General features: G+C 43.0%; 1 protein-coding gene across 1 annotated transcript in view; it reads left to right on the top strand.

The window, feature by feature from the left end:
* The window catches only part of LOC126456598 (glutamate receptor 1-like), a 145,629-nt gene that overhangs the window by 82,049 nt on the left and 51,384 nt on the right, over positions 1 to 12,196 (top strand). Inside the window, exon 5 of the mRNA XM_050092343.1 lies at positions 3,703 to 3,914. Coding sequence (XP_049948300.1) covers positions 3,703 to 3,914 — 212 coding nt within the window. The remainder of the gene's footprint in view (positions 1 to 3,702; positions 3,915 to 12,196) is intronic.

Here is a 12,196-nt window from a genome sequence, read left to right as displayed (position 1 = left end):
ATTCGGTCTTGATGTGTCTCTCTACCTCACTGGACAGCTTGGGTTCTTTGACCCGCGATCCAATTTGTAGTTAGCATCTTACTTTCTGTTGTATACCGCCCTCCTTTCCCAAACTAAACACACACAGCTGCCGAAAATAACCACTCAAATGCGTTACTGTGTAAATTCTAGTTTTCCTGATATCTTCTGTAAGCTGGGTTATATATCTAGTAACGTCCATACTCTGACATTTCGAGTGTGCATTGCCATTCATGTTCTGGCCAAATACTGAATTTGGGTTGCTTCCTTGGATCTGAAGCTAAAATAGTTTTGTGGAAGGTGCAATTAGGAAAGTGCCTGACGGATGATTTCTGCTGCCTTCCGACTCTCCTCATACAAATATACAAATTATTGGCACACATGTGTTAACTAAGAAAAATATTCAATAAGTAGTCTATTTAAGCACATCGCTGCTTCCTTGAAAATCATATAGAAAGACGGGACCCATCGTCCTTCATCGTTATTTCCTACCCTCATCCTCTAGCAGTCACTCCAATCTTTCAGTATAACATTAATAAATACTAATTTAGTTTATGTCCCTAAAAGTGATCAAATATAGAATCATTGCTTGCCAGACTGAACATTAAATCCAGTACTCATCTTAGGGCTAAAGCTCCATCCTGCATCTGTCTTTACTTACAAATAAAATTTGTTTATGGATTGGTTCCGGTTTCAGCAAGCAAACTCTTCTTCTTTTCTACACAGACATGTTTCGCTGAAGTTACAGATCCATCAGTTTCTTGTTTTCTTTGTATTAAATAAGAACAATAATTGCTTTTTACTAGCTATACATTAGGATTTCAGTTCTTAAGCCGAGCGTTCACAAATTTGAAAACAGACAAAATTTTACAAACTGCCTATTGGCTTCTGTCTCGGGTTCTTCGGCCGACGTTCATCTAATGATTTTACTGACATTTCGCCAGCACGAGTGGCTGGCACTGTCGAAGCTTCACCCTCCATTGCCGGTGGTGAACTGGAGCCGAGCTCGCGGCCGCAGACTATATGTACGTGGCTCGCTAACATCTTTTTCCGCGGTCATTTCCGGTGCGATTCTCCTCTTGCTACCTGCGACGGTCGTTCGTTGCCGTACAGGGAGCCAGGATCCGTTTAAGGCTTTCCTCTTTCTTATTGAAGCTGTTCGCGTGTTTTTGTATTTCTACAGCTTTCCTGAACAAGCTCGTCTGATAGTGCTTCTCTACAGCCAGAACTTCCCTGTCGGCGTATTTTATTACGTGGTCGGTCTCACTCAGTGCGTGCTCTGCCACGACCGATTTCTCCACCTACCCCAACCTACAATGTCGCTTAAGTTCTCTGATCCTGGTGTTGATTGATCGTCCAGTCTTTCCGACATAAACTTTTCCGCATTTGCATGGTATACGGTATATTCCCGACATTGCAAGTGGGTCCCTTTTCTCCTTTGGCGATATAAGACGCTCTTTGATCTCCCTTGTCAGTTTGAAAATTGTCTTTACTCCATGCTTGCGCAATATACGGCCGATTCTGTCTGTCACTCTGGGAATTTATGGCAGAAAGGCCGTACCCGACATTTCTTTTTCTGATTCGTTACTTAGCCGTGGGTTTGGCTCTGTTACACTTCTAATATAATTTGTGGAGTAGCCATTGCTCCTCAGAACACTTTCCAGGTGTTGCATTTCGCGTCTGAGGTGTTGCGGCTCACATATTCGTCCTGCTCACCAAAACTATTATAAGTTGTACCAAAACGATCGAACCGTAGTTTTGGTAGAGCACAACTGTAGTGATGAGGTGTTGATGTCCAACGCACTGTCGCATTTTTGTGGTTTCAAAGCCACTCATCTACTTCCCATACATTCACACGTCAATAGCACGGGAACAGCTAACCTGCTTAGCCGTTTCATGGTTACTCGTTTCCACCTACCGATCCATAACTACCTGACCCTTATCAGAGTCACTTACGTCACTGTGTTTCCACATTTTCTGTCTGTATTGTCCCTAGAACGATAACCTGCTCTTCTCAGCTCCGCTTATAGACTTCTCTTACTGTGTCTCGTGCCTGCAGTGATGCTAGGTAGCATTCAGTCTAGCGGTGAGCAGTGGTCGTAATGTTTTGGGTCATCGGTGTACATCAACATACAAACTCATCCCTATCACGCATCTAAATTACGCATGGAGTTAGCTGTTAATGACAGCAAGAAATAAGAAAATATTATTTCAGTGCTGTTACGTAGGGAACTCATCGATCAATACACAGTGTTTTAAGACACAAAGGAATTAATGACATTAGCTGCCGTGGGCACTGATTAAAATCAATGTGGAAATTTGAAACTTTGTGCAGGACTTGTACTGAAGAACACGGTTTCCACTTATTATGCCGAAGCACTGACCGCCTTGCTGTCATGTTACAGTGGTCATCGCAACTGCACAAACTACCCTAGCGCGACTCCCGTCAAAGCCACGTTCTCAACTTATCCACACACTACCCATGTAATGCCCCTTGCTCATTGTTTTCATTACTTGTGTCATTTTGCCAATTCCCGGAAGAGTCTGAGTGTGGTATACATCTGCACCGAAGTGATCAACTGGTCGTCCTCCCCTTAATTATATATATGTTGTGTCTAGGCCTTTGATCATGCAGCCATTATGAACCAAGACGCAGAGAAATTAATGACGTTAGCTACCAATAGGGGTTGGTTTAAATCAATGTGGAAAGTTGGAAATTTGTGCTGGACCGGGATTTGAACCTGGTTCTCCTACATACTAAGGTAGATGCATTGACCCCTTCATAATCGGGATACAGTGATCATAGCAACAGCATGGATTACCCTACATTCCTCCTATCAGACCCGAATCCTCAACTTACCCACAGACAACATGTCCAAAAGAAATATATATATATATTTGCATTGCAGATGCACACCACGCTCGAACTCGTATGGGAATCCGTGAAATGCTGCGAATATCGAGGACGACGGGAATGGGGACTACACCACAATGCGTGAAGTTGAGAGTTTTGGTCTGATGGGAGGGGTGCTCGGGTAGCCCAAGCAGTTGCAGTCACTATTGTGTCTGAATGGCACAGTGGTTAGTGCATCTGCTAGAAAGCGAGAGACGCAGGTTAGAGTACCGGTCCAGCACAAGTTATCAAATTTCCCTATTGATTAAAATCAATGCTTACTTGTACCTAATGATGTTAGTTCCTTTGTGTCTTGATTCATAGTGGTTGCAGGGTCAAAATGGTGTGTGTTCTTTCGGACATATCCAAAAGAACACACACCATATATAGACAGTGTTTCAATCCACGTTAACAGTTAGTTATGTAGATTAAGATGTATTTTGTGGGAATTTTGTGGGGATTATAACAGCTGGGATGGGTTTTTCTATCAAGGGCGCAGTGGACGTCTTATCTCTGTACAGCTATTTCAGATTAATACACCACGATATTTGTTTGATTCGTGTCACCATGGGGAGACTGTTGCTGACGTTTGTGTAGTGTGCATCTGTGGTTGTATGAGACCAGTCTTAATGTATTAAATGAAAGTGCCCCACAGCAAAGTTCTGCCTCCACAGGTCCATGGCTGCTGTTGCTCTAACGTTGCAGCAGGCTACGTACCCTAAGGTTATCTTCTTTTCTTGTTGTTCGTATTATAGATAAAAGTTATCAGAGTCTTTCTCTCTTGGTGACAGATATGAGCGACCGATAGACACCGTGTCTGACCTACACGAGAGTGGTCTGGAGTGGGCTGAAAGACATTTGGTGTACCTCTACTCAATCAGAGAACTCACAGATCAGATCTACGTGGACCTGATCCAGCGCTTCCGTGTGTTCTCATCGGATACCCTACACTCTAGGACCACCACACGAGATTTGGCCTTCGTCATAGAGAGACTTCCAGGAGGTAAGACATTCAGAATGTGATTTGCCATTTACACTAATCTTAGTGAAAAAACTCGCAGTTTTGAGTTAGTTGTTCCTAAATTAATGTAATATTTACCACAGAAGGATTTTAACTGTTAAGGAATCATCAAAATTTGATTTTCAGTGAACGCGCTGAAGAATACCGTTGTATACAGGGTGTTACAAAAAGGTACGGCCAAACTTTCAGGAAACATTCCTCACACACAAATAAAGAAAAGATGTAACGTGGACATGTGTCCGGAAACGCTTAATTTCCATGTTAGAGCTCATTTTAGTTTCGTCAGCATGTACTGTACTTCCTCGATTCACCGCCAGTTGGCCCAATTGAAGGAAGCTAATGATGACTTCGGTGCTTGTGTTGACATGCGACTCATTGCTCTACAGTACTAGCATCAAGCACATCAGTATGTAGCATCAACAGGTTAGTGTTCATCACGAACGTGGTTTTGCAGTCAGTGCAATGTTTACAAATACGTAGTTGGCAGATGCCCGTTTGATGTATGGATTAGCACGGGGCAATAGCCGTGGCGCGGTACGTTTATATCGAGTCAGATTTCCAGAACGAAGGTGTCCCGACAGGAAGACGTTCGAAGCAATTGGTCGGCGTCTTAGGGAGCACGCAGCATTCCAGCCTATGACTCGCGACTGGGGAAGACCTAGAACGACGAGGACACCTGCAATGGACGAGGCAATTCTTCGTGCAGTTGACGATAACCCTAATGTCAGCGTCAGAGAAGTTGCTGCTGCACAAGGTAACGTTGACCACGTCACTGTATGGAGAGTGCTACGGGAGGACCAGTTGTTTCCGTACCATGTACAGCTTGTCCAGGCACTATCAGCAGCTGATTGGCCTCCACAGGTACACTTCTGCGAAAGGTTTATCGAACAATGAGTCAATTCTCATTTCAGTGCAAATGTTCTCTTTACGGATGAGGCTTCATTCCAACGTGATCAAATTGTAAATTTTCACAATCAACTTGTGTGGGCTCACGAGAATCCGCACGGAATTGCGCAATCACGTCATCAACACAGATTTTCTGTGAACGTTTGGGCAGGCATTGTTCGTGATGTCTTGACTGGGCCCCATGTTCTTCCACCTACGCTCATTGGAGCACGTTATCATGATTTCATACGGGATACTCTACCTGTGCTGCTAGAACATGTGCCTTTACAAGTACGACACAACATGTGGTTCATGCACGATGGTGCTCCTGCACATTTCAGTCGAAGTGTTCGTACGCTTCTCAACAACAGATTCGGTGACCGAGGGATTGGTAGAGGCGGACCAATTCCATGGCCTCCACGCTCTCCTGACCTCAACCCTCTTGCTTTCATTTACGGGGGCATTTGAAAGCTCTTGTCTACGCAACCCCGGTACCAAATGTAGAGACTCTTCGTGCTCGTATTGTGGACGGCTGTGATACAATACCCCATTCTCCAGGGCTGCATCAGCGCATCAGGGATTCCATGCGACGGAGGGTGGATGCATGTATCCTCGCTAACGGAGGACATTTTGAACATTTCCTGTAACAAAGTGTTTGAAATCACGCTGGTACGTTCTGTTGCTGTGTGTTTTCTTTCCATGATTAATGTGATTTGAAGAGAAGTAATAAAATGAGCTCTAACATGGAAAGTAAGCGTTTCCGGACACATGTCCACATAACATGTTTTCTTTCTTTGTGTGTGAGGAATGTTTCCTGAAAGTTTGGCCTTACCTTTTTGTAACACCCTGTATAATTGAGTAACACAAGACGCTTGAGGAACTCGCCGGTAACATTGGCCAGACACACATAAAACCGCGATATTTGTCATTAAAAGTGGGTAAGGTGGTGTGTAGTCCCCCCAAGAAGCTTAGTTCAAGCTGTAATCGAAGGAGTATGCGTTTACCGATTTCATGGATGGAGTGAACCAAAATTTATTCGCTCAGTGAAACTAGAAGTCTGGAAATACTTTGAACTGCCGACATTCGGAGGCGATGGAAGCCTTAATCTTATACTTCATTCTAAGTACGTGAATATTATGTGACACTAAAGTGTGCATCGTAAATGATAGATGTGAAGAGAGAGGAGGTGAGGAGGAGATGATGAACAGAGACAGAAAGACAGGGGCGAGGAAACGGACAGCAAGAGGGGAAGGGGGTGGGCAGGAAGAAGGGGTAGGTGAACGTGGAAAAGGAGAATAGGGAGAAGGAGGTTGTATTAATACCGAGCATCACCAGGTTTGGCGGTTAGCAGTGAACTAAATTTTTTTACGTAAACATACGCATTAAGAATAATTTCATTTCATCACTTCTATAGATAATCCTGTTGGTCGTTCTTCCTCTAAAACGAAAATATTCTCCACAAGTAGTAATTTTGCAGGGTATACCCACTTTATTGTCTCTGTTGCCAACATATATTGACACATTGAAGATAAACTCTTCTGGAATGTCATGAATCTGTTCATCTTTGTTACCGTGAAACATCTCTTTTAATGAATAGTGCCCATAGCTCTTATGGTATGCGTTTTTAGAGCCCTTTCTTACCAGGCAGTTTTTCTTGTGATGGTCCATACTACCACCTCTGAAAATTGGCTTCCTTGCAGTATTATCAACAAGCTTACTCGTACGTGTATTCCACTGTCAGAGGCAATACAACGATTTTCATGTATAACTTTCGACTCGCTTGTTTCTGGACCGCAGTTCCTTACTTCAAATTGATATATTTCCCTTCCGCATTATCCCAGAAAGTCTTAACATCATCACGAAATCATCGTTAGACTCACGGAGGCTAGGTTCAGTTACTATGCCTCAGATCGTATGATACTTAGTCAACTAGTTCTACTGCGACGAACTACCGCTATCTCGTCTTGAAGTCACCAAACTGCAGAAACCATTGTAATGATCGTATTAATAACAGCGCTTGTGTCGTCTTAAATGTTACAAAATGTCTGTCTTTTGTGAGAAGGCGATTTACTTGGTGCGCAAACATCGCGTTAGCACCGTATGTTTAGGGAGATAAATGTTGTACGTGAACATAAAACATGAAAATACCTAAACACTGTTCTTTGTGTTGTAGCATTGTATCTTTAAGTGTCTTCTGTTTCTGAAGCATAAACTGAGGCAAGATAGGAAGAATTATTTTAGACTTGTGTAAAAAAACCATTGATGAAGTCCAAACCAGCTACTCAGTATTTTAGACATCAATGAAGGGACAAAAAGCTAAGGATCCTCCGATTGTCTACACTGCGATCGCTGTGTACGAAGCGCGTTCACTTTCAACATACCAAGAACCCCCACACAGCACGTGTACCTTACAAAATACCTCCACCATATCGGACCGTCTTTTGCCTGGTGTAGCGCAGCATATCGGCGTTACACGCTGAAAGTCTCTTGGAGAAATATTGAGACATGCTGCCTCTGTAGCCCCGCATGGTTGCGAAAGTGTTGCCGGTGCTGGATATCGTGCACAAAGCGACCGCGTCATTGTGTCCCATAAGTTCAAAAAAAATGGCTCTGAGCACTATGGGACTCAACTGCTGAGGTCATTAGTCCCCTAGAACTTAGAACTACTTAAACCTAACTAACCTAAGGACATCACAAACATCCATGCCCGAGGCAGGATTCGAACCTGCGACCGTAGCGGTCTTGCGGTTCCAGACTGCAGCGCCTTTAACCGCACGGCCACTTCGGCCGGCTGTCCCATAAGTTGTTCACCAGCATTCATATCGGGCGATTTTGGTGGCCAAATAATTCGCTCGATTTGTCCAAACTGTTCTTCAAACCAGTCGCGAAAATTTGTAACCCAGGGACATGACGCATTGTCATCCATAAAAATACCGTCGTTGTTCAGTAATATGAACCCAATGAATAACTGCAGTGGTCTCAAGGCAGCCGAACATAACCATTTCCACTCGTCGGTCATCTGCTGCCACAGCCAATCAACGTCAAATTTCGCCGTACTGTCCTTACGGATAGGTTCGCCGTACGTCCGACATTGATTTCTGTGGTTATTTCAGGCAGTGTTGCTTGTCTGTTAGTACTGACATGGCCGCTGCTCTCGGTCGCTAAGTGAAGGTCGTCGGCCGCTGCGTTGCCATTGTGAGGAGTAATGCCTGAAATTTGATATTCTTGGCACACTCTTGACACTGTGGATCTTGGAGTATTGAATACACTAACGATTCACAAATTGGAGTGACCCACGTGTCTAGTTGCACCAGCATTCCGTGTTCAAAGTCTGTTAGTTCCTGTCGTGCGGCTATAATCATGTCGGAAATCTTTTTACGTGAATCACCTCAGTACAAATGAACACACCGGCAGTGCACTGCCGTTTTATACCTTGTATACACGATACTACCGCCATCTATATATGTCCTTGTCGCTATCCAATGAGTTTTGCCACCTCAATTGCTATCTGCAATTGTTAAATCATTGTAGGAAAATGTATCTTTACTTACGATAGTCAATAAGCAGTGATGTGTGTAATGAAAATTCGTTTTGGAAAAGCACCAAGTGCCGACTGTCGCGTATTTCATTTTGCACAAAACTACATCGACTCAAATTGTTAGGTTTTCGTCTTTTAATCCCAGCAGAGCTACAGTTTACTCAGAAAAACTTAAGAACACATCGTCTACATTATGTTGATTTAAATGACTGCTTTTAATGTAGGAATAATACTCCTCTAAAATACACCACACACCATTAAAATTACTACAACAAGAAGAAATGTAGATTATAAACGGGTATTCATAGGACAAATATATTATACTAGAACTGACATGTGATTACATTTTCACGCAATTCGGGTGCATAGATCCTGAGAAATCAGTACCTAGAACAACCACCTCGGGCCGTAATAACGGCCTTGATACTCCTGGGCATTGAGTCAACAAGAGCTTGGATGGCGTGTACTGGTACAGCTGACCATGCAGCTTCAACACGATACCACAGTTCATCAGGAGTAGTGACAGGCTTATCGTGATGAGCCAGTTGCTCGGCCACGTTTGACCAGACGTTTTCAACTGGTGAGAGATCTGGAGAATGTGCTGGTCAGGGCACCAGTCGAACATTTCCTGTATCCAGAAAGGCCCGTACAGGACCTACAACATGCATGCATTATCCTGCTGAAATGTAGGGTCTCGCAGGGATCACATAAAGGGTAGAGCCACGGGTCGTAACACATCTGAAATGTAAAGTCCAGTGTTCAAAGTGCCGTCAATGCGAACAAGAGGTGACCGAGACGTGTAACCAATGGCATCCCATACCATCACGCCGGATAATACGCCAGTATGGTTGTGACGAATACACTCTTCCAATGTGCGTTCACCGCTGTGTCGCCAAACACGGATGCGACCATCATAATGCTGTAAAAAGAACCTGGATTCATCCGAAAATATGACGTTTCGCCATTCGTGCACCCAGGTTCGTCGATGAGTACACCATCGCTGGCGCTCCTGTCTGTGATGCAGCGTCAAGGGTAACCGCAGCCATGGTCTCCGAGCTGATAGTCCATGCTGCTGCAAACGTCGTCGAACTCTTCGTGCAGATGGTTTTTGTCTTGCTAACGTCCCCCTCAGTTGACTCAGGGATCGATACGTGTATGCACAATCCGTTACAGCCATACGTATAAGATGCCTGTCATCTCGAATGCTAGTGATACGAGGCCGTTGGGATCTAGCACGGCGATCCGTATTATCCTCCTGAACCCACCGATTCCATATTCTGCCAACGTCATTGGATATCGACCAACATGAGCAGCAATGTCACGACACGATAGACCACAATCGCGATAGCCTACAATCCGATCTTTATCAAAGTCGGAAACGTGATGGTACATATTTCTGCTCCTTATACGAGGCATCACAACAACGTTTCAGGAGGCAATGCCGGTCAACTGCTGTTTATGTATGAGAAATCGGTTAGAAGCTTCCCTCATGTCAACAAGTTGTAGGTGTCGCCACCGGCGCCAGCCTCGTGTGAATGCTCTGAAAAGCTAATCATTTGCTTATCACAGCATCTTCTTCCTGTCGGTTAAATTTCGCACGTCATCTTCGTGGTGTAGCAATTTTAATGGCCAGTAGTGTACATAATGTACGTATGTACGAGATATATCGAAATTAATGTAGCGAATACAAACGTCTACAACAATTTGTTGCGACACACTACATACATAAGAACTACAGGGGATGAAAAAGGAAATTTGAAAACGTCGATCCTTGCGTAACCTTAGTGAATGGAAAGCCAGAACGAAACTGTACGATCCATGTTCTCCACTGAGCTAAGTGTTTAAACAAACATTTACTTGGACATGCTTGAGCAATAGCTCATGCCACAACTTTATACGGCTTGCACTGAGTCAGCATAATAGAGTACCCTCACAATAGTGTGGATGTTAGCACATGCTTAAATCAATGCCATCGAAAGTGTTGGTCGCAACGACTCTCTTTTGCGCTATTGACAACCCAAGAATCCAGACCTGGCATTCAACGATCTATTTTTATGGTGTTATGGAAAGTCCTTGAGTATGTTCCTCCTTTACGGAAAACGAATCTTTATCGGTCACTCTCATATACTTCATAATCTACCGCGTGAAATGAATTATCGCCCATATTTTCTCCTCGTGGCCAAGGGATGTGATATAGAACACGTCTAAAATAAGTAACGAAAACTTGAACGTTCTTTTCCGATACATTTAATTCCTCTCGATGTATCCTTACGCATACTTATAATCGCTTGCAGTCGCCATATTTATTTTGAATTAGCCTGTTTAAAAGTGATTAGTTACAGTTATCTGCGTATTTTAATTTATATTCACAACAGTCCTGGCTAGGTGTAGTCAAAGATTTCTGTAAAAACTTACAGTAACTATAATAAATTCACTGTTGTGTTTGAGAGTAAGTGTCACAGCACTGATATTACCTATAACGGGAGCGTTGCTTCAATTTTACGACTCTTCAGGTTTTGTAGAATGAAGGCTTTCACGACCGGGTGACATGGCTGTTGATATACTTTCCGGGATGTGAGGTCGTGGTCCAAGAACATTTCTGCTCCTTACGTTTCGTCCAGCGCAGTCCTGGACGAAACGTAAGGAGCAGAAAAGTTCTTGGACCTTTTCAGGTTTTCTTTATTGAAGCCGAGAAAAGTAAGCTAAAAATTATTTAAACAATCCCATCTTAAACTGCAGGGTGTTGTTCTTGGTATATGAAATAAAAAAAAACGTTAATTCCGAGAAGAATAAACACACTACACTTAATTTTCTAAACATCTGCAATTGGCACAAATTAGGAATCTGGTTTCCTAATATGTACCAGTGTGTGCGAAAATTGTACTACCCTCATAAAAAAATGTTCAAAAGTGTGTGGAATTTTATGGGACGTAACTGCTAAGGTCATCAGCCCCTAAGCTTACACACTACTCAACCTAAATTATCCTAAGGACAAACACATACACCCATGCCCGAGGGAGGACTCGAACCTCCGCCGGGACCAGCTGCCCAGTCTATGACTGCAGCGCCTTAGGCCGCTCGGCTAATCCCGCGCGGCTACTCACATAATCTATGCCCCTGAACTTGAAGATATGTACTAGTCTGAGTTTAAGGAAATGTTCCATATTTTAGTTCTGACATCCCTATTTGCTGGCCTTACAATATAGCTTTCTCCCTCCTGTCCTCACCCTTGAACGCTTTCCATGAATCCATATTTTGCTTTTCATGCATCTGATCATTTTTGTTTTTCCTATTCGGTTTTCCTCGCACAACTTGGCAATATGATTTCTCCTCTTTTCGGATCAGCTACAGTCGTGCCTATCCCGCAGAGTTTCCAAAATACTTTCTTTTGGCAGGTGATCCAGTAATTCTATATTTAGTCTCCCTTGCTTCAGTTAACTTTTTTTATCATTTCCCTCGGTTTCGATTATAATTTTAATTAATTAATTGATTTATCCCACTTTCTACCTGCCATGGATTCTTCTGCATCAAAATTATGTAGCAATCCGTTTCTTTCTCTAATGTCGAAAGCAAGTTTTCTTAAGTCTTTTTAAATGTTAGAATCTTCCAATTCATTTTCAGAATCGTTGGTAGTCATCATTACTGGGGTCAAAAATTTTTATTTTCAGTATCCCTCTTAATCGATGGCATATGCACAGTTTATATGCGGGCACATTCACTTAATCCATGATCTCCATTTATATATACCGTTACAGCTAAAATCTATTCATCTTTGCTACAGTTTCCATAAATCGCTCTGTTGCCAAACTGTTATACAAAATAATTATTTAACTAATAACTT

The sequence above is a fragment of the Schistocerca serialis genome, chromosome 2 (genome assembly GCF_023864345.2).
Source record: "Schistocerca serialis cubense isolate TAMUIC-IGC-003099 chromosome 2, iqSchSeri2.2, whole genome shotgun sequence".
NCBI classification, from domain to species: domain Eukaryota; kingdom Metazoa; phylum Arthropoda; class Insecta; order Orthoptera; family Acrididae; genus Schistocerca; species Schistocerca serialis.
This window is presented reverse-complemented; position numbering and strand designations above follow the sequence as displayed.